Here is a 26,819-nt window from a genome sequence, read left to right as displayed (position 1 = left end):
TTTCAGTTGTACATTTTTGTTAGTCATGTTGTGGGTACACCACTTCCCCCTCTGTGCCCTCCCCCCACCCCCCCTTTTCCCTGGTAACCACCGATCAGATCTCCTTATCAATATACTAAATTCCACCTATGAGTGGAGTCATATAGAGTTCGTCTTTCTCTGACTGGCTTATTTCGCTTAACATAATACCCTCAAGGTCCATCCACGTTGTTGTGAATGGGCCAATTTCGTCTTTTTTTATGGCTGAGTAGTATTCCATTGTGTATATATACCACATCTTCTTTATCCAATCATCAGTTTCTGGGCATGTAGGCTGGTTCCACGTCTTGGCTATTGTAAATAATGCTGCGATGAACATAGGGGTGCAACGGACTCTTGAGATATCTGATATCAGGTTCTTAGGATAGATTCCCACTAATGGGATGGCTGGGTCATAGGGTATTTCTATTTTTAACTTTTTGAGAAATCTCCATACTGTTTTCCATAGTGGCTGTACCAGTTTGCATTCCCACCAACAGTGTATGAGGGTTCCTTTTTCTCCACAACCTCTCCAACATTTGTCGTTCTTGGTTTTGGATGTTTTTGCGAATCTAACGGGGGTAAGGTGATATCTTAGTGTAGTTTTGATTTGCATTTCCCTGATGATTAGCGATGATGAACATCTTTTCATGTGTCTATTGGCCATATTCATATCTTCTTTTGAGAAATGTCTGTTCATGTCCTCTGCCCATTTTTTGATCGGGTTGTTTGTTTTTTTGTTGTTAAGCCGTGTGAGTTCTTTGTATATTATGGAGATTAACCCTTTGTCGGATAAGTGGCTTGTAAATATTTTTTCCCAATTAGTGAGCTGTTTTTTTGTTTCAATCCTGTTTTCCCTTGCCTTGAAGAAGCTCTTTAGTCTGATAAAGTCCCATTTGTTTATTCTTTCTATTGTTTCCCTCAACTGAGGAGTTACAGTGTCCGAAAAGATTCTTTTGAAACTGATGTCAAAGAGTGTACTGCCTATATTCTCTTCCAAAAGACTTATTGTCTCAGGCCTAATCTTTAGGTCTTTGATCCATTTTGAGTTTATTTTGGTGTGTGGTGAAAAAGAATGGTCAATTTTCAATCTTTTGCATGTGGCTGTCCAGTTTTCCCAGCACCATTTGTTGAAGAGACTTTCTTTTCTCCATTGTAGGCCCTCTGCTCCTTTGTCGAAGATTAGCTGTCCATAGATGTGTGGTTTTATCTCTGGGCTTTCAATTCTGTTCCATTGATCTGTGGACCTGTTTTTGTACCAGTACCATGCTGTTTTGATCACTGTAGCTTTGTAGTATGTTTTGAAATCGGGGATTGTGATTCTGCCGGCTTTGTTTTTCTTGCTCAGGATTGCTTTAGCAATTCGCGGTCTTTTGTTCCCCCATATGAATTTTAGGATTGTTTGTTCAATTTCTGTGAAGAATGTTCTTGGGATTCTGATTGGGATAGCATTGAATCTGTAGATTGCTTTAGGTAGTATGGACATTTTAACTATGTTTATTCTTCCAATCCATGTGCAAGGAATGTTTTTCCATCTCTTTATGTCATCGCCTATTTCTTTCAAGAAAGTCTTGTAGTTTTCATTGTATAGATCCTTCACTTCCTTGGTTAAGTTTATCCCAAGGTATTTTATTCTTTTCGTTGCGATTGTGAATGGGATAGAGTTCTTGAGTTCTTTTTCTGTTAGTTTATTGTTAGTGTATAGAAATGCTACTGATTTATGCACGTTAATTTTATACCCTGCTACTTTGCTGTAGTTGTTGATTATTTCTAATAGTTTTTCTGTGGATTCTTTGGGGTTTTCTATGTATAAGATCATGTCGTCTGCAAACAACGAGAGTTTTACTTCTTCGTTACCTATTTGGATTCCTTTTATTTCTTTTTCCTGCCGAATTGCTCTGGCCAGCACCTCCAGTACTATGTTGAATAGGAGTGGTGAAAGTGGGCACCCTTGTCTTGTTCCTGTCCTCAGAGGGATGGCTTTCAGCTTTTGTCCATTGAGTATGATGTTGGCTGTGGGTCTATCATATATGGCCTTTATTATGTTGAGGTACTTTCCTTCTATACCCATTTTACTGAGGGTTTTTTATCATAAATGGGTGTTGGATCTTGTCGAATGCTTTCTCTGCATCTATTGAGATGATCATGTGGTTTTTGTTTTTCATTTTGTTGATGTAGTGTATCACGTTGATTGACTTGCGGATGTTGAAGCATCCCTGTGTCCCTGGTATAAATCCCACTTGATCATGGTGTATAATCTTTTTGATGTATTGCTGTAATCGGTTTGCCAAAATTTTGTTGAGGATTTTCGCATCTATGTTCATCAGTGATATCGGCCTGTAGTTCTCCTTCTTTGTGTTGTCCTTGTCAGGTTTGGGGATCAGAGTGATGTTGGCTTCATAGAATGTGTTAGGGAGTTCTCCATCTTTCTCAATTTTCTGGAACAGTTTGAGGAGAATAGGTATTAAGTCTTCTTTGAATGTTTGGTAGAATTCTCCAGAGAAGCCGTCCGGTCCTGGACTCTTGTTTTTGGGGAGGTTTTTGATTACCGTTTCTATTTCCTTACTTGTGATTGGTCTATTCAGATTCTCCATTTCTTCCTGATTCAGTTTGGGGAGATTGTAGGAGTCTAGGAATTTGTCCATTTCTTCCAGGTTGTTCAATTTGTTGGCATATAGTTTTTCATAGTATTCTCTTATGATCTCTTGTATTTCATTGGTATCTGTTGTGATTTCTCCTCTGTCATTCCTGATTTTATTAATTTGCGATTTCTCTCTTCTTTTCTTGGTGAGTCTGGCTAGGGGTTTGTCAATTTTGTTAATTCTTTTGAAGAACCAACTCTTTGTTTCATTGATCCTTTCTATTGTCTTTTTTGTTTCAATATCGTTTATTTCTGCTCTTATTTTTATTATTTCCCTCCTTCTACTGACTCTGGGCTTTGTTTGTTCTTCTTTTTCTAGTTCTGTTAGGTGTCGTTTGAGGTTGCTTACGTGAGCTTTTTCTTGTTTAGTGAGGTGAGCCTGTATTGCGATGAATTTCCCTCTTAGGACTGCTTTTGCTGCATCCCAAATGATTTGGTATGGCATGTTCTCATTTTCATTTGTCTCGAGATAATATTTGATTTCTTCTTTAATTTCTTCAATGATCCATTGTTTGTTGAGAAGCGTGTTGTTTAGTCTCCACATTTTTGCACCTTTCTCTGCTTTTTTCTTGTAGTTCATTTCTAGTTTAATAGCATTATGATCAGAAAAGATGCTTGATATTATTTCAACTCTCTTGTATTTATTGATGTTTGCTTTGGTTCCCAAAATATGGTCAATCCTTGAGAATGTTCCATGTGCACTTGAGAAGAATGTGTAACCTGCTGTTTTTGGATGAAGTGTTTTATATATATCTATTAAGTCCATCTGGTCTAATGTTTCATTTAATTCTATTATTTCCTTGTTGATTTTCTGTCTGGATGTTCTGTCCATTGGTGTTAATGGTGTGTTGAGGTCCCCTACTATTATTGTATTGTTGTTGATGTCTTCTTTTAGTTCTATTAAGAGTTTCTTTACAAATTTTGGTGCTCCTGTGTTGGGTGCATATATATTTATAAGTGTTATGTCTTCTTGGTGGAGAGTCCCTTTTATCATTATATACTGTCCCTCTTTATCTTTCTTTATCTGTTTTGCTTTGAAATCTGCCTTCTCTGATATTAGTATAGCGACACCTGCTTTCTTTTGTTCATTGTTAGCTTGGAGTATTGTTCTCCATCCCTTCACTCTGAGTCTGTGTTTGTCTTTGGGGCTGAGGTGTGTTTCCTGGAGGCAGCATATTGTTGGATCTTGTTCTTTGATCCATCCTGCCACTCTGTGTCTTTTGATTGGGGAGTTCATTCCATTTACATTTAGAGTGATTATTGAGATGTGGGGGCCTACCACTACCATTTTGTGTCTTGTTTTCCGGTTTTCTTCAGTTTCCTTTGTTTCTCGTCCCATGGTTTAATCTGTTCTGATGTAGAGCTGCTACTCTCTGTTGTTGTCCTTCTACTTATCTCCTCTGCTCTTGGTTTTGTAGCCCCTTTCCTTTTTTGGATTTTTCAGGAATGAGGGTTTTCCTGAGGATTTCCTGAAGAGGAGGTTTTGTGGCAATGAACTCCCTTAATTTTTGTCTATCTGCGAAAGTTTTTATTTCTCCATCGTATTTGAAGGATATTTTCACTGGGTAGAGAATTCTCGGCTGTAGATTTTTTTCCTTCAGATTTTTGAATATATCATTCCACTCTCTTCTAGCCTGTAAAGTTTGTGCTGAGAAATCTGCTGATAGCCTGATGGGGGTTCCTTTGTAGGTTAGTTTCTTTTGCCTGGCTGTCCTTAGTATTTTCTCCTTGTCGTTGACTTTTGCTAGCTTCACTACTATATGGCGTGGAGTTGGTCTTCTTGCATTGATAAAGTTTGGAGATCTATTGGCTTCTGTCACCTGAAGATCCATCTCCCTCACCAGATTTGGGAAGTTCTCAGCCATTATTTCTTTGAATAGGCTTTCTGCCCCTTTCTCCTTCTCTTCTCCCTCTGGTATTCCTATAATCCTTACGTTCCATCTCCTAATTGTATCTGATAATTCTCGGAGAGTTTCTTCATTTCTTTTTAGTCTTGCTTCTCTCTCCTCCTCTGCCTGCAGCAATTCTATATTGCCATCTTCCAAATTGCTAATTCTTTCCTCCATATTATCGGCCCTACTGTTCAGAGCATCTAGATTTTTCTCAATCTCCTCTATTGTGTTCTTCATTTCCAATATTTCTGTTTGGTTCTTCTTTATCGTATCAAACTCTTTTGTGACATAGCTCCTGAACTCGTTGAGTTGACGGTCAGAACTCTCTCTTAACTCATTGAGAATTTTAATGATGGCTGTTTTGAAGTCATCATCATTTAGGTTATATATCTCATTTTTTTTGGGATTGTTTTCTGCGTATTTGTTACTTTCTTTCTGTTCTGGAGATTTAATGTATTTTTTCATATTGCTTGATGTTGCTGATTTGTGCCTCCGCATGGAGATAGAGTTTAGTTGCTCCTTTCACTTGTTTCAGCTGCTGCGGTGGGGGAGCAGCTGTTTATACTGCACCAACCAGGAACCCTGTCCGCAGTTGCTAACTGGGCCTGGGCCCCTCCTCGTAGCCACAGTGGCCCTTTGGATTCCCTCCTCTGCAGTGGGGGCCATCACAGGGGGGCTTCAGGCTGCTGGTGTCTACTGTTGCAGCCCACCTAGATGTGCTCTCTCCTTGGGGTCTGCAGCGGTGTTATGGGCTTTTCCAGCTGCCCGGGGTGGGATCACTTATATTTGTCGCTCCGTTGCTGTCGGCACCCACAAAATCTCACTTGTCCTCTATGGGTCGCTGGAGAGCTATTGGCATCTTCTACAGTCTGTGGTTAGTACACCTAGCTATGCTGCTTTTTCCCTGGGGTCTTCCAGCCTTGTGGCTGGTGGCTGGGTGCCTTCTACTGGTGCTGTGCAGAGGCTTTCCCTAAGGCTGCTGTGAGCCTGTAGGGTTTCCCCCTAGGCTACGAAGCTGGGTCTCTGGAACTCCCCCCAGCCCCAGTCCTCTCCGTGATCTCCGGCTATCCCTAGTCCCACGGGGTGGGCAACGGCAGCTGGGGGTCGCCCCGCATTCTGGGATTCTCTCCGGGCCTCTCCCGGAGCTGTGAATGCTCGGCGTGGCCCCTCTGCTAATGGCAGACAGAGAGTTTTGTCTGCTGCCCAGGCGGAACTCCGGCGCTTCCCGTCCGGGTCGCAGAGCCGGCCTTTGAAACTTCCCCCAGCCCCGGTCCTCTCCGAGATCTCTGGCAATCCCTAGTCCCACGGGGCGGGCAACGGCAGCTGGGGCTCGCCCCACCCTCTGGGATTCTCTCCGGGCCTCTCCCGGAGCCGTGAATGCTCGGCGCGGCCCCTCTGCTAATGGCAGACAGAGAGTTTTGTCTGCTGCCCGGGCGGAACTCCGGCGCTTCCCCTCCGGGTCGCAGAGCCGGCCTTTGAAACTTCCCCCAGCCCTGGTCCTCTCCGAGATTTCCGGCTATCCCTAGTCCCACCTGGCGGGCAATGGCAGCTGGGAGACCTCCGTACCCTCAGCGACTCTCTCTGGGACCCTCCGGGCGCCGCGAACGCCAGGTGGGGTCTCCCCGCCGATGGCGGGGAGAGACTCTCCCCGCGGGCTCAGGTGTGCAACTCCAAAGTTTCACTCTGCGTTTAGGAGTAATTGCGGGGGGTTTAGGTAGGGTTCTGGTCACCTGTTTCCACCATCTCTCCTCTGTTGTGTGCTGGCTCCTGCCCTAGATGTGTGTAGATCCTCTGGGGGCGTCCGTTGGAAGAAAGCCGCTTGCGGGTACTAGGCTGCTCGTCGGGGTCGGAGAGTTTTCACCTATTTCCACATCCTCCCGGAGGAAAGTCTCTCCGCCTTCCAATGTATAGTCGCGTGGGTCTCTCAGACGTCCTGAGATGCTGTCTGGATATCCTTTGTCAAGCGATAAGTGTCCAAATAATTGTAGACTCGAAGGGGGAGAGACAAAGAGGACTACTCACGGCGCCATCTTGGATCTTCTCCTGAGTCAAGTTTTTTTTTATTTTCCCTATATATATTCTTTTATCCACTCCCATTTATTAGTGAGCCCTTTCTTTCCTCACCATTCTGCAGTGCTATCTTTGTTATAAATCAGGTGTTTAAATATGTATGATCTCTTTCTGGACTCTCTGTTCTATTCCATTGGTCTATTTGGCTATCCTTATGCCAGTAATAGCACACTGTCATAATTACCATAGCTTTATATTAAGTTTTCTCATCTTGTTGTTCTTTAAGTTTATTTTGGGTATTCTTGGTCCATGAATATTTCCATTTCCATATAGATTTTATAGATTTTATTTTTTTTTTAGATTTTAGAATCACCTTGTCTGTTGTGACCAGACACATATCTTAAAAATTTGATTGGTGGGGCCACCCCGGTGGCTCAGCGGTTAAGTTTGCACATTCCGCTTTGGCGGCCCGGGGTTTGCTGGTTCGGATCCGAAGTGCAGACATGGCGTTGCTTGGGAAGCCATGCTATGGTAGGCGTCCCACATATAGAGTAGAGGAAGATGGGCATGGATGTTAGCTCAGGGCCAGTCTTGCTCAGCAAAAAGCGGAGGATTGGCAGCAGATGTGAGCTCAGGGCTAATCTTCCTCAAAAAAAAAAAAAATTGATTGGGGATGTACTTAACCTATAGATCAATTTGGAGAGAATTGACAACCTTTATAATTCTTTGTCTTCCAAACTAAGAACATGATGTATGGTTTCATTTATTTAAATTATATTTAATTTGTCTCAATAACGTTTTATAGTTTTCTATGCAGAGGTCTTGTACATCTCTTTCGAAGGTATTTGATATTTTTGATGCTGTTGTAAGCTATCTTTTCAAATTTCATTTTCTAGTTGTTGTTATAAGGAAATGCAGTTGACTTTTTGTATATGGGTCTTGTATCCAGCAACTTTGCTAAACTCTTTTATTGATTCTGATAGTTATCTACAGATTACTATTTCTCTGGGTAAGAAACGTCTCCTGTGATCCCATGGGTCCTCCTTATGTTGCCTCATTTCTATGTTTCTTTTTACGAGAAAACTCCTAAATATGAAATTCTTGTCTCTTTTTGCCATCTACCACTTCCTTGCTTCCAAATTCTCGTTACAGTCAGAATCTAAAGGAGCAGCAACTTCCACAGCCTCCCAAATCCAGTGGTTAATTCTTTCATCTTACTAAACTTTATAACATTTCATGCTTTCTTTTTGAAAACTTGCTCTAGACTCTAGGAGTCCTAGTTTTTTCCCCATACTTGCCTGCTCATTTGCAAACTCTTCTTTCTTCTGGCCTCCAAAAATTAGAGTGCTTCAGGGCACTTTCTCTGTATCTGCACTCAATCCTCTTCTGTATGTACACCTCATATTCACATGTTCTTCTCAGTCCCAGGACTTTAAATACTATAAAATGGAAACCTTGGTTTTTTTTCCAAGCCTGTTTAATCCTCAATTTTCTCAGCACATGTATGGCACCACTCAGGCCAAAAACCTAAGTATTTTCTTTCTTTATTCTCTTTTCCTTTGCCTCCAAACTATCATCAAATCTCATCTCTAAAATTTATCTAAAAGCCGGTGTTCTTTTTTCTCCATTTGTAGATAGGAGCCAGATTGTGTATGTATTTGAGTCTTAAATAACCATAAAAAAATTCTGAAAAGTGTAAGGTGGTATTCAAATAAAAAGTGTCAGATGGCTAAGAGGAGCTGCAGTTAAACATCAGGATCCTTAAGCTGCTTTTGTTTCTTTATCCTTGCTCATTGCTTTTTCTTTCCTTTCATTACTGTATATTTACATGGGTTCTTTGAAAGAGATGTAGTTACAAAGAACTGATTGCCAGCAGGGTTGGTCTTTGGTTGAGAGTAATCCTATTTTGTGCTTATTTTTGCCTAATATTCAGGGCCCTGTGAGAGGTTCTGGTTATTGGATACACAAGAAAGATCGAGAGCTAGATAGGGGAAATTGTGTGGGGGTGGCTGGATTGACTTTCCAGGGAGAGAGGGGGTTATGGAATGAGTATAGCACAGCAGAGATGAGAAGGGCCCGGGAGTGTTGGGGGACAGTGGTGGAAACTGGCTTATCAGGGTGAGATAAAGAATTGATATTCTTAGTAGCCAGAATGTCAGGATCAGGAGTGTAGACTTCATTCAGGAGCTTGTGTAAAGTCATTGTAAAAACTTGGCAAGGGTAGTGTCATGGTGACATCGATGCTTTAGGAATGGTATTCTGGCTGTGATGCTTAATAGACTTTATGTTCAGGTCTTGGAAGCTGTGAAGATAGCCAGAGGCTTTGGCAGTAAGACTACTGTGAGTCCTTTTGGTCTTGGGGTAGAATGTAGCAGTGGGAATGGAGATGAAGGGATGAATCTAAGGAAGCCTTTAATGGCAGTTGTATCATAAATTGGTCATATATTTGATGAAGGGGATAAAATAGAGGAAGAAGCTAACAAAGGTCACACCAACATTTTGAGCCTGGGAGAATGGGTCTATTTTATCATTTCAGATAGACTGTAGTTGAATGGGAAGAGATATTCTCCGCATAAGACTGATTTAATATCTCCATTTACTAGCTAAGGCTCTGTCTAGAAACGTAGAAGAAAAAAAGGGACCACACAGACCAGAGCCAAATATAGCTTATGATAGAACCAGATTTTTTGGGTCCTGGTTTCTTTGGAGGGTTGAGTTTTGTTGGTTCTGGATGTCACTTTTTGCTGTTGCACTGCCCTTTTATGCTCTGAGTTTTCATTTCTATTTAGAAAAACATAATACAAACAATCTTTATGTAATTGTTTAAGGGAGTGCTTTGCATAAATTTCTGGACTTTCCTGGTTCTTGAACCAAACTAGGCATCCACAAGGCACCTCCTCATCTGACGGGATAGAGTCGAGTCAGTGTTCACATGTCTGAGCAAAGGCTCTACCTTCAGTTTTTAGCTTCTGAAATGCTCTTCTCCAGACTGTCATGGATACGCATACATATACTGGACTTTATTTGTAGTAAACTGCTAGTAATGAGAGCTTGATAATTTTGTTGTTGTGAAACTTTGCTAGAATTGATATTGTTATTCATTAGGCAGGAAACATTACATGAACATCTATGATGTTTTAGACACTGAGGAAAAAGAGTGAATGAGAAATCATGATAGTCTAATAGGCAGAGATATTCTTCTCTATCAGTAATAATCAGACCACATGACAAGTCTGAACACAGAAAAGGCATCACTCCGCTCAGTATAAAAAACAGTGGGTATAGTTCCCAGAATTCCACAGGACATTTGAAGAGAGATCTGAAAGAGTGTTAGGAGTTTACTAGATGGGGAAGCGAGAGGGAGGGAAGAAGGGAAGTTATTCTGCACAGAGAAGTCAGGATGTGCATGGGGACTTATGGACAGGTGAGTTGAGGGAGGAGAGTGACATTCAGTATTGCTGCAGTATGGGATGCTCAGTCTGGGGAGCAGTGGCTAGAGATGAACAGGAGAGTTAAGTTGGGGTTGGACCGTGATGGATCTTGTTGCAGTGCTAAGGCAAACAAAGGTTTCCAGGCAGGTTTTGACATGATCATATTGGCCTTTGAGGAAGATGACAGATGACTCTATAGAGAATTGGCCCGATCAGGGAGCTGGGCTGAGCCTTTGCAGGAGACCAAGCTTAGATGAGCAGAATTTGAACAAGGGCATTGGCATTAGCAGTGGGGATAGAAGAGGGACAAAAATGAGAGTGGTTTGTAGGCTGAATGAATGGGGTGAGGTAAAGGAAGAGTTGATAAATTTTGAAAGATAGGGTAGATGATGACAAAATGGTGAAAAAAAAACTCAACGGGCAAGAGAAGAGGATTTAATGACAAATTTTTGACGTAAGAAATATGGATCTGAAACGTGGGTCTAGCTTTGTGCTGGAAGTGTAGCTTGAGTAGTTATCAGTGTGTAGATGGTACATGAAGCCGTGAATGCAGATGGGATTCCCTATATGGATCAAGGAGAGCTGGAACCAGGACAATTCCAAGGACAGAATCTAGGATTTGAGCAAAGGAGTCGTCCCTTGCTTTTGTTGAGTCTTTCAAGGTCAATGATTTATTAGTTTTTAAAAATACGAGGGAGCCATATTATTTTGTGGTGGTTTTAATTATCATCATGGATGAGTATAGTAGGATATCCTAAACATGAAAGCATATAGCACACATTTGTAATGTTGTATCATTTATAATAGTTGTAGATTTATTATTTTTAATAATGAGGACAAATGCTTAATCTGTTACATTTTAGGGCCAGTAGTGTGAATAAATTTTCTTAATGAATTTTTATTGTGTTTTGATTTTAAGGAGTTAGGTCAAAATTTTCTGGCTAAAGGTGAAACTTCAGAACATGAAACTAGTTCTAATTTTGGTGCCAAAAATTCAGCCACTTTAATGTATAGAAATTCTGAGATTGTGTATGGAAGATTTGTTCTTAATTTGGAGTATATATTAGAATCATTAAGCGTTGAAAGAGACCAGTGCAATGCTGGGTCCCACCCGAGAGGGGTTTGTGTTGGGGCCCCAACATTTGTGTTTTTTAAAGCTTTGTGGGTGATTGTGATGTGTATTCTAGTTGAGAACCCTGTATCAGGGGTTTGAGCAGGGGCTTTGTTAGTCTATTTTGTTTTCTTGCTTACATAGTTAACTTCTTTGCTTAAAGCTGTGACAACAAAGGCCAGAATACCAGCAAGTTAGTTGATCTGGCCATCATGGTGAGACCATTTGTATTTTATGTGAATGTAAATTATAAAACAAAATTTGAAAGTAGTTTAGTCTGGGTTCAGATCATTAGAGGACAGGTAAAATATAGCATGTCCGTACACTGGAGTACTATAAATGAAGTAGCTGTAAAAAAGAACGAGAACTATCTCTATGTATGCTATGTGGTCATCCTGAGAATATCTCGAGAATATATTGTTAAATGAAAAAAGCAAAGAGAAGAACAGTGTATTGTATGCTACCATTTTTTAAAGAAAATGGGTCTGTAAGTATATACACATATATTGTTGTGTATATACACAGACCCACCAAAGGAATGATAAACCAAAAACTAATAAAAATGGTTACTCTAAAGAGAGGGAGGGAATGGGGTGGAAGAAACAGGGATGGAACTTAGACTTCTGAATGTACTTTGTTTTGTGGCTTAGACTTAAGAATCATGCAGATACTTTACCGTATTATAAAACAAAAATAAAAAAAATGAGACGAAAAAAGCAATCCTTAAAAATCAAATGCAGAATGAAATAAGTGAACCTAAATGAATATCAAGTTTGAGGCTGAAGCACATATAGTGTATTTCAAGTGACTTGGAAACATAGTAATTTGACTGTATGTTTCTAGTGGGATATATACCCTCAAGGACGAAGAACTCCAAAGGTCTCATAAACTGTTTTTAGTAATCGGATAGTTGGTAGTAATAAGGATATTGTTATTCTGGAGGTGTGGGTTGTAAGGTAAAGCAAGTGGATAATTATATTGGATTGAGGCCCTAGATTTTGGTGTGGAAAAGAGATAGAATCAGAGAAGTTGGGTAAGAATCCTGGGATCCTAAATTTGAACTGGAAATGTCAGTATGAACTCATGATGTATTTTCTTTTTTGAAAATATATTTCCTAATTATTTCTACTGAAAAATCCCAGAAACCAACCTAGGTAGTATTAAGTGCTTCTAGTGCCAGACTCTGTTCTCTAAGTAATAATTCTCACTAAAAAGAACCTAGGGTACCTTGGAAAAATGGAGCCAGGAAAGGTATAAAATGAGCCTGGAACATCTTTTCATATTACAAAACAAGCTCGTGGGGAGATTTCTGTTTTTATCAGTAATAGAATAATTTTTTCTAAGCCACACTCCAACTGAGAACAACTGGAAAATCTGGAAAAAATTAAAAAAAAAATCTGTTTGAAGACTTTGCAAAGTGAGCAAGGTAGACAGCAAAGACTTGAGAGACCAAAATTGTGGAGAAGGAAAGCTCAGAGGCGTAAGGCCAACTTTTGATATAGCTTTTCCCTTGGAGTGATTGTCTGATTTGAAAGTGCAGCTAAGAGATTGAGCAGAAAGTTGTGGCAGAAAGGCTGAGATGCTAAGCAGAGTTTTTGGTAGTTATGCAGAGTTGAGGGATAAAATTGCAGTTTAGGGCCTGCAAAGAAAGAAGGGCACTGGAAAACATCCCAGGCTTTTAGTTGAGAATTCTGAAGGATAGGCTACATCCTATGCTTAAGGATCCGCTCTCAAAGAGACTGAAGCCCAGTTTTCAAACACCTTAATCCTTGGTTAGATTAAGGAGCTCTAATCCTAGCTTAATTGCTTACTAGAAGCTAATGTAAATCTTCTGTGGAGGAAGACATCATCAACCATTGACTCAAGTTATCTGTATAGTTTTATATATTTAGTGATGATATATATGTACGTATATAAAACTATATGTAAAAATATATTTATGACAATGAATATTTATAAAACTTAGTCTGGCAGTCAATAAAAAACAAGATACATAAAAATAAAAGATTTGACTATAAATCAAGACAGAAAACAGATAATTTAAACAGACTCATAGGGAGATTTCCAGTAAAGATGAGATGATATAGACCCATTTTCCCTGCTAAGTCCAATTATAAATCATGGAATTGGTGCAGAAGACAACCAAAGGATAACTCTGAAAGGTTGTGAGAAGGTGAGCTGGTTTGGGACCACAGGACTGGAAGAACAGCATAGCCATAGGGCCTCTTGCATCCCCCCACCCAATAGAAGGCGGCTCCCTAGGCCCAGGTTCCTGACCCCCTTACCTAGCAACAGAATACAGTCCAGGTAGGCTCATTTCTCCCCTGAATCAAATGGAAGTCCTTCTGAAAACATCAGGCAAGCTTGATACCATCAGCAAGGGGAATCACTTGGGAGCCCCACTGAATATAAGTGCCGAGGAGAATTACTCTCTTTCCTCACTTGTCTTGAGACTTCTATTTTCCACTGAGAGATACCAAGGCAGGTGGGCAGAACTAGCAAGAGAGACTCAGCTACAGCCAGCATTCCAGTCTGAGAAGCATCTTTGTCTGTGAGGACTTGAGACTCTCCTCCCCTGCCCAAAGACACCAGGGTGAACACTGCTGCAAAAAGGACACAGCTACAAGCAGCCTAGTCCAGGGAAGTGTCTTTGGCCGTGTGGGCCTTAGCTGCTTCTCTTCAACGCAGAGACACAGGGGCAGATGAGTGGAACTGGCAGGAGGGACCCAGCTGTAGCAGGTGGCACATTCTGGGAAGCCTCTTTGTTCTGTGGGCTCAAGACTTGCCTTTCCCACTCAGAGACGCTGGGAAGATGGGGCAACCTAGGGCCATCACACTCCTCCCTCACCAAGAGGCACTTGGCGGCCTGGCTTGGGGAAACTCCTTTCGCCCCTTCAGGCAGCACCAGCAGGGACCAGTGGGAGCCAGGTGGCACCAGTTAAACAAACCAGGCCAAAGAACACCATAAAGGTTTGGAAAATTAATCTGCTTTTGGAACTATAGTCCAGAAAAGTAGACCAAGATCCACATGTGAAACTGGATAGGGTGACTACCTGCTAAAATAAAGATTTAATAAGACCGTATGTTAGTGACTTCTAACATAATAGACAAGATGTTCAAGATATAATAGAAAATTGCTTGTCATACCAGTAACAAAGGAAACTGCAACTTGAGTCAGAAATGACAATCAACAGGCACCAACACAAGGTAAATCAGATGTTGGAATTTTCTGACAAGATTATCAATTATCTTGAAACACGTAAAAATACAAAATCTCAGCAAAGGACCAAGTAAAATCAATCAGAATCAAACTAAAAATGAAATTAGAGGGGGCTGGCCCTTGGCCTAGTGGTTAAGTTTGAAACGCTCTGCTTTGGCGACCCGGTTTTGGTTTCTGGGTGTGGACCTATACCACTTGTCAGCGGCAATGCTGTGGTGGTGACTCACATACAAAATGGAGGAAGGTTTCATGGACATTAGCTCAGGGTGAAACTTTCTCAGCAAAATAAAGAAATTAGAACCAAATGGAAATTTTAGAATTGAAAAACATTATAGCAAAAAGAACAATGAAACTTGCGGCATGGGTTCAGTAGTAGAGTGACAATGACGGAAGGTAGAATCAGTACACCAAATAATAGAGTGACAGTCTTAAGCCTTAACATATCAATAATTACCATAAATGTAATAATAATTACCTTAAATGTAAACGCAGGTTGAATGAAAAAACATGACTCAACTGTGTGCTGCTGGTAGGAAAGTCACTTCAAATTCAAAAACATAGGCAGGTAGAAAGTGAAAGAAGAGAAAAATTATACCATGCAAACATTAATTAAAAAACAACAGGAATGGCTTTATTAATATTTGACAAATTAGACTTCAGAGCAAATAAAATTACCAGAGACAAAAAAGGACATTACATAAAGATAAAATGACACAGGCCAGACCCCTGGCCAACTGGTTGAGTTCGTGCTCTCTGCTTCGGTGGCCCAGGGTTTTGCCGGTTTGGATCCTGGGTGCAGACATGGCAATGCCTAGGCCATGCTTCTTGGGGTGGTGTCCCACATAGCCAGAAGGACCTACAACTAGAATATACAGCCATGTACTGGTGGCTTTAGGAGGAAGAAGAAGAAGAAAAGAAAAAGATTAGCAATAGATGTTAACTCAAGTGCCAATCTTAAAAAAAAAAAAAAGATAAAATGACAGATTAAACATTGCCAGGGGATAAGGCTGTGGAGTGTGTCTGGGAGATGTGGGAGGGAGGTGTGTGGTTATAAAGGGGCAATATGAGGAATCCTTGTAGTATTGGAACTATTTATCCATCTTCACAGTCAGGATACTGTGTGAACTTAGGTGACAGAATTGTGTAGAACTTACACACCCACACACAAATGAGTATAAGTAAAATTAGAACTCTGAGTAAGGTTGATTTATCAATGTCAGTATTCTGGTTGTGATATTATACTGTAGTTTTGAAAAATGTTACCATTTGGGGAAACTGGTCAAAGTGTACAGGAATCACCGTATTATTTCTTATAACTGCATGTGAATCTGTTCTCTCAACTAAAATTTAAATTATTAAAAATCAGACTCAGGGAGGCTAAGAAGACATAACTAAATGCAATGTAGGATTCTGGATTAGATCTTGGAACAAAAAAAGCATATTAGTGGAGTCACACACAACAAAGTCAGCAATTAGAATGAGAGAAATTAATTAGAATCAGACTTTGAAATAAATGATTAATATCTAAGAATTTAAATGAGAAGATCAACAATTTCAGCAGAGAATTAGAAAATATAAAAAAGAATTAACAGAAACTGAAAATACAGGAACTGACTTTAGGAATCTTAGACACAGATGAAGAAAGAATCAGTGAGCTGTAAGATATGTTGGGAAAAAATACCTGAATAGAAGCACAGAGAGACAAGGGATGAAAAATACTTGATCATTTGCATGCTTGCTTGTACATGTTCTCTCTTTCTCTCCTGCATACACAGATATATACACGCAATGTTTTCCTTGAACCATTTGAGAGTAAGCTATATGTACGTCATGGCCCTTGACCCTTTAAACTGAAATATTTTAGTATTTATTTTCTGAGAATAGTGATAGTTTTAAGAGACTTAAGACTTAAATCTTAAGGCACGGTTTTCACCTTCAGTAAATTTAGTGTTGATAGAATACTTTTATCTAATCTACTTTGTACTCCATTTTGTCAGTTGACCTAATATCTTTTATATCATTTCCCTCTCTCCAGTACAGGATCCAGTCTAGGGTTTATATTGCATCTAATTGTCATGGCTCTTTAGCCTGCTTTAATCTAGACCACGAGTCAGCAAACCTTTTCTGGAAAGGACCAGATAGTAAATATGTTTGGCTTTATTGCAGCTACTCACCTCTGCTATTGTAGCATGAAGCAGCCATTGACAATAAGTAAGTGAACGGGTGTGGCTGTGTTCCAGTAAAATTTGTTTACATGAACAAGTGACAGGCAAGATTTAGCCCAAGGACTATAGTTTGCTGACTCCTGATCTAGAACATTTCTTGTCTAGATCTGCTTGTCTGCTTGTCTTGTCTTTTTTTTTTTAAATGTTATTGACATTTTTCTTGCTTACATCCCTCCTCTTTTAATCCAGTATCTTGTTTTGCTTTTATTTCGTGTTTCCTTATGGTTAGATTCAAGTTATGCATCCTCGGCCAGAATACTGCATAGGTGAAGGGGTCTCCTCACGATAATCACATCTGAAGGCATACAATGCCTATCTAGCCCTCATTTTTTATATTAGTTTTGTTTTCCTGTTTGAGATGTTGGCTGGTTTTTCCACTATCTACTTAGTGTTTTTTCCTCTCCTTGCAACTGATAAGCAGTATGTGGGGAGACACTTTAAAACTATGCGCGTATCCTGCTTCTCATCAGATTTTCCTCCTGCTTTTTAATGTCTATTGATGTTAAAAACATTTTAATACTACTCTCTCAGTAATTGGTAGAACAAAGATTTGAAAACACTTGACCTAATTGACATATAAAGAATACTACACTATACAGTTGCTGTACTCCTCTAAATATTGATGAATCAAAGAAGAAATCACCCTGGAAATTTGAAAATATTTTGAACTGAATGATAATGAAAGTATCATATGTCAAAACTTTGGGATACAACTAATGCTGTGGTGAGAATGAAAGTTATATATTTAAATGCATACATTAAAAAAGAAGAAAGATTGAAAATCCATGATATAAGTTTTCAACTCAAGAAAATAGAAAAGCACTGCAAAATATACTCAAAATTATGGAGAAGAAACAATAAAGATAAGGGAGAAATTGATTTAATGTAAAACATGTACCATAGAGAAGTTTAACAAAGGCAAGAGTTAGAAAAGACTAATAAAATTGATAAACTGCTGGAGAAATTGATAAGGAGAAAAAGAAAACAAATTACTGATATCAGTAATGATAAAGAAGATATCGCTATAGAGCTTACAGACATTGGAAAAATTGTAGGAGGATATTATTGACAAGTTTATTCCAATAAATTTGAAAAATTTAGATGAAATGGTAAACTCTAGTAAAACCAACTTACTAAAAAGAAAACTTTAGGTCCAGATGGCTTCATCAGTGAATTCTTCCAGACCTTTATGGGAGAAATAGCACTAGTCTTACACAGACTCTTTTAGAGCATAGGAAAAGAGGTAAAATTTCTTTCTTGTTTTTATACAGCCAGCATAATTTTGTTTTCAAAACCTGACAGAGAAGGAAAACAGCAGGTAGTCTAACTTATGGAAATATAACAAAATTTAAACAAAATATTTGCAAATTGTGTCCAGCAAAATATAAAAAGAATCATGACCAAGTTGGGTTTATTTGGAAATCACTATCATTCACATCATTAACAGAATAAAGGAGAAAAACCAACTGATCATTTCATTAGATACACAGTTTAAAAAATAGAATTCAATACTCATTAATGATAAAAAATCTTTAGTAAACTAGAAATAGAAAGATACTACCCTCAGCTAGTAAGGATTTCATACAAAAACTTAGGGTAAGTATTACACTGTATGGTAAAATATTGAAAGCTTTCCCTTGAGATTGAGAACAAGACAGGAATGCCATCACCAAATGTTTTCAGTATCATAATGGAGATCTTAACCAATTATAATAAGGCAAGAGAAATAAAGTGATAAATTTTGGAAAAGAAAAAAAATGAAATAGTCATTTTTTACGGAGGATATGCTTATATTATTCATAGTTATTGCCTGGGATAACCAGGAGAATAGTGTTACCCTTGTAGAGATGAAAATTTCATTGTGTTATTTAAAGCTTTGAGACAGTATGAGATCACCTACCCAGTGAATTTAGGTAGAGAAACAGACTGAATTAGAGATTGGGAGAAGCAGGTGGACTTTTCAAAGGGAACTGAGAAGAAGCTGCCTAAAGTGTTTTAAGAAAGAAGGAGTCATCAGCTATTTCAGATGCTGTGGGAAAGTGAAGTAGGAGGGCATCTGAGAATTCACCTTTGTATACATTAACAAAAAGATAGGAGGGGCGAGGGTTACAGCCCAATTGGAATGGGTTAAGAAATTAGGAGGTGAGAATTGTCAGTGAGAGTAGATAATTCTCAAGATTTTTGCTGTAAAAATGAGCAAAGTAGTAGTCAGTAGCCAGAGAGGAACATGAGATGAAGGGAGTTTGTTTTTTAGAAAGGGAATCCAACAGCTCATCATGCTGATCCAGTAGAGAGAAAAAATGTGGGGTCAGGGTTAGAATTAGGTTTGTTCTGGTGATGCCCTTGATTGAGTAGAGTTTAAGAACTCTGGACCCAGGTAGAGGGTGTGGCTCTAGATGGATTTGGACGGTTCATCCACCGTAACTAGGGGGAAGGCAGAGTACATGCATTTAGTACTGGGAAGAAAATATGATTCTCTCCTGATTTATTTCTTCTTTCCACAACTGTTCACGTAGTGCCATTAGGATGCCAGGCACACTTCTTGGCACTGGAATAGTGAACAGAACAGACAAAAATCGTTGCTGTCATGAAGTTTACATTCTGTTGGGGGAAGATAGATATGAAACCAGTGAAGTAATCCACTGATCATCAGCTGGATTACTGAAATCGAAGAGAGAGAAGAGGGTTTGGGAAGTTGAGAGATAATAGGGTATAAAAGTGAATTGACCAGGGAAATGAAAGGATTGGTTGTCCCAGTGCTGAGAACCTGCTTGAGATGTCTATTTATAAATGTGAAGTGAGACCAGTTAGCACAGTGTTGTGTCTCTAGCCTTATCCAGCTGCTTGGTTGTATACACAGAGTAAGCAGAGAGTTGAGTTCAGCCAGGTTTAGGGTATGCCATTTGTATAGCTACAGCTAACTAAGATGCCATTGAGTGTAAAATGTACCTTTATCTTGTATACTAGTAGGAAAGAAAAAACACTACCATTTGAACTGTGACCTACCATTGATTTTACAGTGCATCCTGGTTTCTGAGCTATTAGGAAAAAAATGTTCATCTTCAAATTGGTGAAATAAGTAGTTGGAATGCTTTTAGTTGGAAGCAACAACAGAAAATCCACACTCAGCTGGACTTTAACAATAAGGAGGAGGAACATGGCAGCCTGAATGAGGGTTGCTTCCCTGGCTCTCCCATCTGCAAGCACTGTGTTTCTCTTGAGCCACCTTACTATGGGGACCTACAGGAAACTGTAGGATCTAGGTTCTGTTGTGATCTTTCTAGACAGCCAGAACTGGTGTGTAGCTGGGCCAGTGTAGCAAGGGGCAAGGACCATGAAGCTGTAGATCCTGGAAAGTCTGATGATGCACCCATGGAGTGTAGTAGGTCTTCCTGACTTCCACAAGGCCAATATATTGCTGAATGGATGGGTAGAATCTTACTTGTGCTTGAGGCTGGGGGAGTACTGGGAGTCCTGAGAGCAGAGAAGATTCATACCTTTATGATGGAAGTATAAGATGGTACAACCTCTTGGGAAACAGTTTAGGAGTTTCTTTAAATTTGGGTGTATATCTATACTTTGATCCAGTGATTTCACTTTTGTGTATTTATCCAAGAGAGATGTCTACATGTCACACAAAGGCTTGTACACAAGTGTTCTCAGCAGCTTTATTCTTATGAGCCTCTAAGTACATAATCCAACTATCTATCAACAAGAGAATGGGTAAACAAGTTGTGGTATATTCTTACAGTAGACTACTTCTTAGCAAAAGAAGGAGCAAACTACTAATACACACAATACTCAAACGCTATGCTGATGAAAAGTGAGACACAAAAGTGTCTGTGTATGATTTTATTAAATCAGGTTCTAACTGGTCTATAGTGATAGAAGTAAGATCAGTGTTGGGAGAGATTGCTTGCAAAGGGGAATACGGTAAGGGTACTTTAGGGGACAATGAAACTGTTTTATATCCAGTTTGAGGGGCATTACACATGTGTGCACATTTGTCCAAACTTTTCAAATTGTACACTTAAGGCGGTTGCATTTTCTTGTATATAAATTACTCCTCATTAGGATTGCTTAAAAAATTTGGCTGGAAGGAATCAAATTACGATAACAGTCATGTAAATGTGAATAGATTATATTGTGCCAGTAAAATTGTCAGACTAGATTAAGAAATAAAACCTAACCATATCCTGTTTAGAAGAAGCAAACTTTTGAAAATTTGATAAGGAAGTATGAAAAAGAGTTGGATAAAGATCTAATAAGGCTCAGGAAAACAACAGCAACAAAATCAGTGATTATAATAATAGACAAGATGGAATTTGAGCATCAAACTAGGTAAATGGGTTGTTATCATGATAAAAGGGACAATTTATGAAGATCTAATAGTCATAAGCTTATGGTGTGGTTAAATAGCTAAATACAGAAAGTAAAAATAATGCGATTGATGTGCTGGAGCAGTCATGGTATGGGGTTTCAGTATGCCTTTCTCAGAATTAGATCTAGTAGATAACAAGTAATAAGAATATAAAGGAATTGAATAGTGCATTCAATAAACTTGCTTATATATGTATACTTATAAATAGTTTACATTCCTACAATAGATTCTTTTCTTTTTAATGTCCAGGGAACTTTGGTCAAAGTTTATCAATGTCCAAGGTACTTGACCATAAGGAAAATCTTAACTGGTGAGAAAAGTTGAGGTGTTATAGGCCACATTGTTTGGTAATAATACAAGTAAGTTAGAAAGAAATAATCATAAGATGGTTTCCTTTGAAACCTACCTCCTATGGAGGGTTCCCCAATTTTCCCTGTATTTCCTTCCTCCACAGAATTACCCTCAGCATATTCTTGAATTGGGAGATTGGTAGAAGCAAGGAGTTAATTCTTTATATTTCTGGTCGTGTTGAAAAGTCTTTGTTTCAATTTGATGCCTTTCTGTGACTGCTGGTGAAGTGGGCACAGAGTACCAGTGTCCATACCTGGATCACCAGTAATATCATAAAACTTGGCTTCAAAGTTTAAGCTGATATTCCTGGCCTTCCCCTTTTCAATCTCTCTAAATTTTCAGTAACCACTTCTTGACCATTCACTAGAACACAGGGAATTTCAAATTGAAAACTGGTAAAATTTAGGAGAAACAAGAATACTTAATACAGAGGGAGTGTGGAGAATAGCATATTCTCGTATATTCCTGGTGCAAATGTGAATTGTTACAGCCATTTGGAAAATAATTTGGCAGCTCGGCTAGCAATTAAAATTCATATTCGTTTGGCTCAGTAATCCTCCTCCCAACATTCTATTCTTAGAAATAAAAGCACAAATAAGGCCATATGTATAGGGATATTTATTGCAGCAATGTGCATAATGCCAACCAAATGAAAACAAGATGAATGTTAGTAGGAGAAAGGCAGGAAAAAAATGGTACCTCCATAGGTTAGAGTATTAAGCTACATGAAAAAGAGTGAATTAGACTAATACCTGATTAGTTGGAGAGACTCCCACAAAGTTTTGTTGAGTCAGAAAAGGAAGATGCAGAAAAGTTTGTATAAGAGTTAATTTGTATAAGCAAAAAATGATTTAAGAGAACCATGCATGTGTCATGGGCTCATGAGTATGAAGAAAAATAGTTAAGAATGCTTACCTAGGTGAGGTTAAATGTTTATCTTAGTGGGGGTGGGGTTGGGAGTACTTGGGGAGATAAGTAAAAAAAGAGAATTGTCCTGTAGTTGACCAAAAAAAGCCTGTCTGTGATCATATCTATTCATTATTGTAAAATTATGTAAATAATTATAAAAATTATGTATGTTTAAAGATACTAATAAATATTTAAAATAAAAATGACGTATTTCTTTTCTAAAAGTGACGCTGATTTGCAAATATCTGAATGCGTCCATGTGAAGTCCATGGAAACTCTTAAGACGCAAAACAGGCATAGCAGAAAGCTGTAAAACTTTTTGAGCTAGAAGAGCCTAAAACAAAGAATCGAGGAAAAACACACACACACACACAATAAAACAGTAACCAGTGGGAAATTTATTTACTCATAAAACTGAGATAGTCTCTCTGGTTGGTTGGTACTGTTCTTCAGAGACCTTTGCATTTATTTGATTTGTCATTCTTGGTGTTGGCTTTGTGTTCAGGCTCACAATGTGATGGCTGCAACACTTCCAGCTATAAAATTCAACTCTAGGAGCTGGCCTGGTGGTGTAGTGGTTAAGTTTGTGTGCTCCTCTTTGGCTGCTCTGGGTTTGCGGGTTCAGATCCCAGGTGCGGACCAACACACTGCTCATTAAGCCATGCTGTAGTGGCATCCGACATACAAAATATAGGAAGGATTGGCAACAGGTGTTAGCACAGGGACAATCTTCCTCACCAAAAATAAAAAGTGAAAAAAAACAACAAAAAACTAGTGAAGTCCAGAGGGAGAAGGACAATCTTTTGGGATGTCCCTTGTAGGCTGGCTTTCTTGGGAACATTTGCCGAGGTGCAGTTTGGGGTACAAGTTGGTAATAATAACTCATGAGAGGAAGGGGCGGGAAGCAGGATTGGGCAAAGGAAGAAGTTGAGCTTCAGTGCAGGCCTGAGAAAGGGAGCTCTGGAGCAAGGATTGCCTGTCTGAGTTGTCCTGTGTGGGATTGAAATGCCCCAGCCATTATACCCGCTATGGTGTGGGCTGCACCAGGAAGGGCATGACCTAGGGCAAGGCAGCTCGTGAAGGAACTGACTGCTGGAGGCTGTCTGATGACCACACTCCCTGCTGCACCTGGCAGCAAGCCCTTCAGATGGAGAGATCTAGGTGGCGCACCTCCCTGTCTACCACACTGTCTTTCCTAAGAATGAGAAAATATTTCCTAGAAGCCCTCCATCAGACGTCCCCTTACATCTAGGTAATAGATTACATGCTGTGACAGAGACTAATAATTACCTTCATAGCCTTTTTCCGCTTCTCTAGTAAAGAGAATCCTGACTTTTTCACTGGGTACATGGTAATCTGGGATAATGCCTGCATTTCTCAGCCTCCCTCTACATTTAGATGTGTCAGTAACTTGTGGCTGATGGAATGTAAGTTGAATTGTCATGTTCGACTTAGAGGGAGAGGGTGTGCCCTTTGTTTTCTTTTCCTCTTTCCTGCTGGGTGGAATGTGGGAATAATAAGTGGAGTTTGAGCAGCCATTTTGGGATTATGAGGCAGAAGCAACATGTTGAGGATGACAGAGCAACAAGGTATAGAACATTAGGTCCCTGATGATCATGGAAATGCCGTACGCACTCTAGATGGCTAACCTTTGGACTTCATATGTTTGTTAAGCCTTTACTATTTAGATTTCTTTGTCAGTTGCATTAGAACCCTGATCTTAACTTATATACATTTCTAATCAGTTATTGGCAAAGGGCACAGGAAACCACGATTGGCTCAGATTTAGATTTGGGCGATGAAATGGATGTTGGAGAATAAGACGTGGAGACAGCTATATCAGCCAATACAACAAAGGGAGAGAGGAGCAAAGAAGTCAAGGGATTTGCAGGGGATGGTAATTGTAATGGACCATGGAATCTTAGCTAGGTAAGTGGGAAAGTGAGTTGTGTAGGTGGTGGGTGATGAACAAGAAGAAGTTGTAGTTCAGGGATTGGAGGTCCCCAGGGGGCTGAAGACTTAACTGGAAAGGGAGAACTAAGCTAAATGAACTGGAGAGATAAGAGACGGTGGTCACAGTGTAGGACACCTGAAAGAAATGGAGGTTTTGGTGATAGTGCTATTCCTGGTAATGGGAGGGCCCAGAGGAGTGGGTGACTAAAGTGGGGTGGAAGAAAAGATTGTTAATGGTGAAGTTAAGAAATGCATTTTGGATGGAACGTCTTGGATGTTGATGCAGTTGAATGGAAGGCAGTGAACTAAATGCTAATATCTTCGGTGGGTGAGGAGGAGTAACAGGGATGTCAGTAGATAACTCAGAAAGTAAAGGAGGCACATGTAGAAGAGAGCCTCTGTTTCAGAGACTGGCTGTTAATGGAAGAGGGAGGAAAAATGATCTGGAAACAGCAGTGAGGATGGAAATAGCATCCTTCTTAAATATTAAAAATTTCTCTAAGGCAAAAGATACTAAACACAAAGTATAAAGAAAAAGGTAAACAGAAAATATATTTATATTACATTTAACGTACAAATGAGAGCTTCTTAATATAAAAAGAGCTCCTAACCATTAATTTGAAAAAGACAACTTGGTAGCAAAGTGGGCAAAGAATATGGAATTGTAGTTCACAAAGGAGGAAATGCGGATGGCTAAAACATGTGAGAAGATATTCAGGCATCATGGTTAGTGAAAGTCAAAACATTAATGAGATGCTAGGATATGCTTATCATAATGGCAAGACTTAAAAATATTGATAAACTTCAGGCTGGGCATGAGTGTGAGAAGACAGGTGCTGATGTACACTGCTCATGGAGTGTGGTAGATTAATCTCCACTTCAGAAGCAGCAGCTAACTGGCCATGATGGGTCTGTTGTGTGTTGTGGCTTGATGTGCTTGCCCATCACAGTTGTGCTCTCCACAGTGTTATTGTATTGCACTTTTTACTTGTAATTTTAACTGTGTGATCTTATTTTTAAAAAAGCAGCTCATATTTATAAGTAAGATTTTGTGGCCATTTTTATGGCACAAATTATGATTTTCCCATCTCAGCTAGAAAGATTTAGTTGTTTTTATTTATTCCTGTTGGGTTTTTTTCTCTTTTTTTGAGGAAGATTAGCCCTGAGCTAACATCTGCTGCCAGTCCTCCTCTTTGCTGAGGAAGACAGGCCCTGAGCTAACATCCGTGCCCGTATTCCTCTACTTTATATGTGGGATGCCTACCACAGCATGGCTTGACATGCAGTGCCATGTCTGCACCCGGTATCCAAACCGGCGACCCTGGGCTCCCGAAGCAGAACATGTGCACTCAACTGCTGTGCAACCGGGCCGGCCCCCTGTCAGTTTTAATATATTTGTATCTCCTTTTCTTAAGTGTGTATGTCTTTGTTTCATCCAGATTTGTGTAGTCTGAATATAACTATCCAGTTATCTTCTGGTTGTATAGTATGCATTAATGTACCCACTATGCTTAACTTGGATTGTATTGAGAATTAAAGAAGATGTTAATATATGAAATTTTGATGGATTTAATATTTTTTTTGTTTTGTTTTTAATTACAGACTAACTGGATCTTCTGGGTTTGTAACAGATGGACCTGGAAATTATAAATATAAGACGAAGTGCACATGGCTCATTGAAGGACAGTAAGTAGTAATGGCTAATTTAATTTTTCATTTCTTTTAGGATACAGCTCAGTGTGGCATTACTTTTCTTACAAGTAAAATTAACAATCTGTAGCATAGAGTGCTTAACGTATTTTTTATGTGATAACTTATCATTTGACAAGTGAATTGGATTTTCTTATTTTTCTTAATCTTCACTGTTAATTAAGAGGAAAATTCATGTTGATTTAATGCTGCAAATGAATGTATACAAATGAAAATTGTATATTTAAAAAATTATTTTAAATGGTTTGCTTAAAGCATTAGAAGATTACAATATTGTGTAATTTTTCTAGTACATATTTTTATTCTATACAGGGAAATCAGAGGAACTATTATTGCCTAAAGAGCTCCTTCTCTGGGCCCCCTATGCCCCTCCAGCTATTGCTTTCTTTTTCTCCTTCTCTTCGTGACAAACCTTTAAAGAAGTGTTTCTCAAACTTTTGGTCTCAAGACCTCTTTACACTCTTAAATTTTGAGAATTCCAAATAACTTTTGTTTATGTGGCTTATATCTGAGTTTATCATTTTAGAAATTAAAACTAAGAAAAATTATTTATTAATTCATTTAAAAGCAACAGTAATAAACCCCCTACATGTTAGCACAAATGACCTATTTTATTTTTAAGATTGGCACCTGCACCAACATCTGTTGCCAATCTTTTCTTTTTTTTCTTCTCCCCAAAGCCCCCTGGTACATAGTTGTATATTCTAGTTGTGAGTGCCTCTGGTTGTGCTATGTGGGACGCTGCCCCAACATGACCTGATGAGCAGTGCCATGTCAGTGCCCAGGTCCAAACCGGCGAAACCCTGGGCCATCGAAGTAGAGCAAGCAAAACTTAACCACTCGACAATTTTTATGAAGAAAAACAACACCCTATATTTAAAAAAAAACTAGTGAGAAGAATGGCATTGTTTTATATTTTTGTAAATCTCTTCCCTGTCTGGCTTGATAGAAGACAGCTGGATTATCA

At 39.2% G+C, this 26,819-nt stretch overlaps 1 protein-coding gene across 4 annotated transcripts in view; it reads left to right on the top strand.

The window, feature by feature from the left end:
- ATRN (attractin) overlaps positions 1–26,819 on the top strand; it is a 177,577-nt gene that overhangs the window by 21,674 nt on the left and 129,084 nt on the right. For all 4 annotated transcript variants that reach the window (XM_046678084.1, XM_046678087.1, XM_046678085.1 and 1 more), the window contains exon 2: positions 25,745–25,828. In XM_046678084.1, the coding sequence (XP_046534040.1) occupies positions 25,745–25,828 (84 nt within the window). The remainder of the gene's footprint in view (positions 1–25,744; positions 25,829–26,819) is intronic.

Source organism: Equus quagga, chromosome 12 (genome assembly GCF_021613505.1).
Source record: "Equus quagga isolate Etosha38 chromosome 12, UCLA_HA_Equagga_1.0, whole genome shotgun sequence".
In the NCBI taxonomy this organism is placed as follows: Eukaryota; Metazoa; Chordata; class Mammalia; order Perissodactyla; family Equidae; genus Equus; species Equus quagga.
The sequence above is the reverse complement of the archived record's forward strand: the minus strand, read 5'-3'. Positions and strand labels throughout refer to the sequence as shown.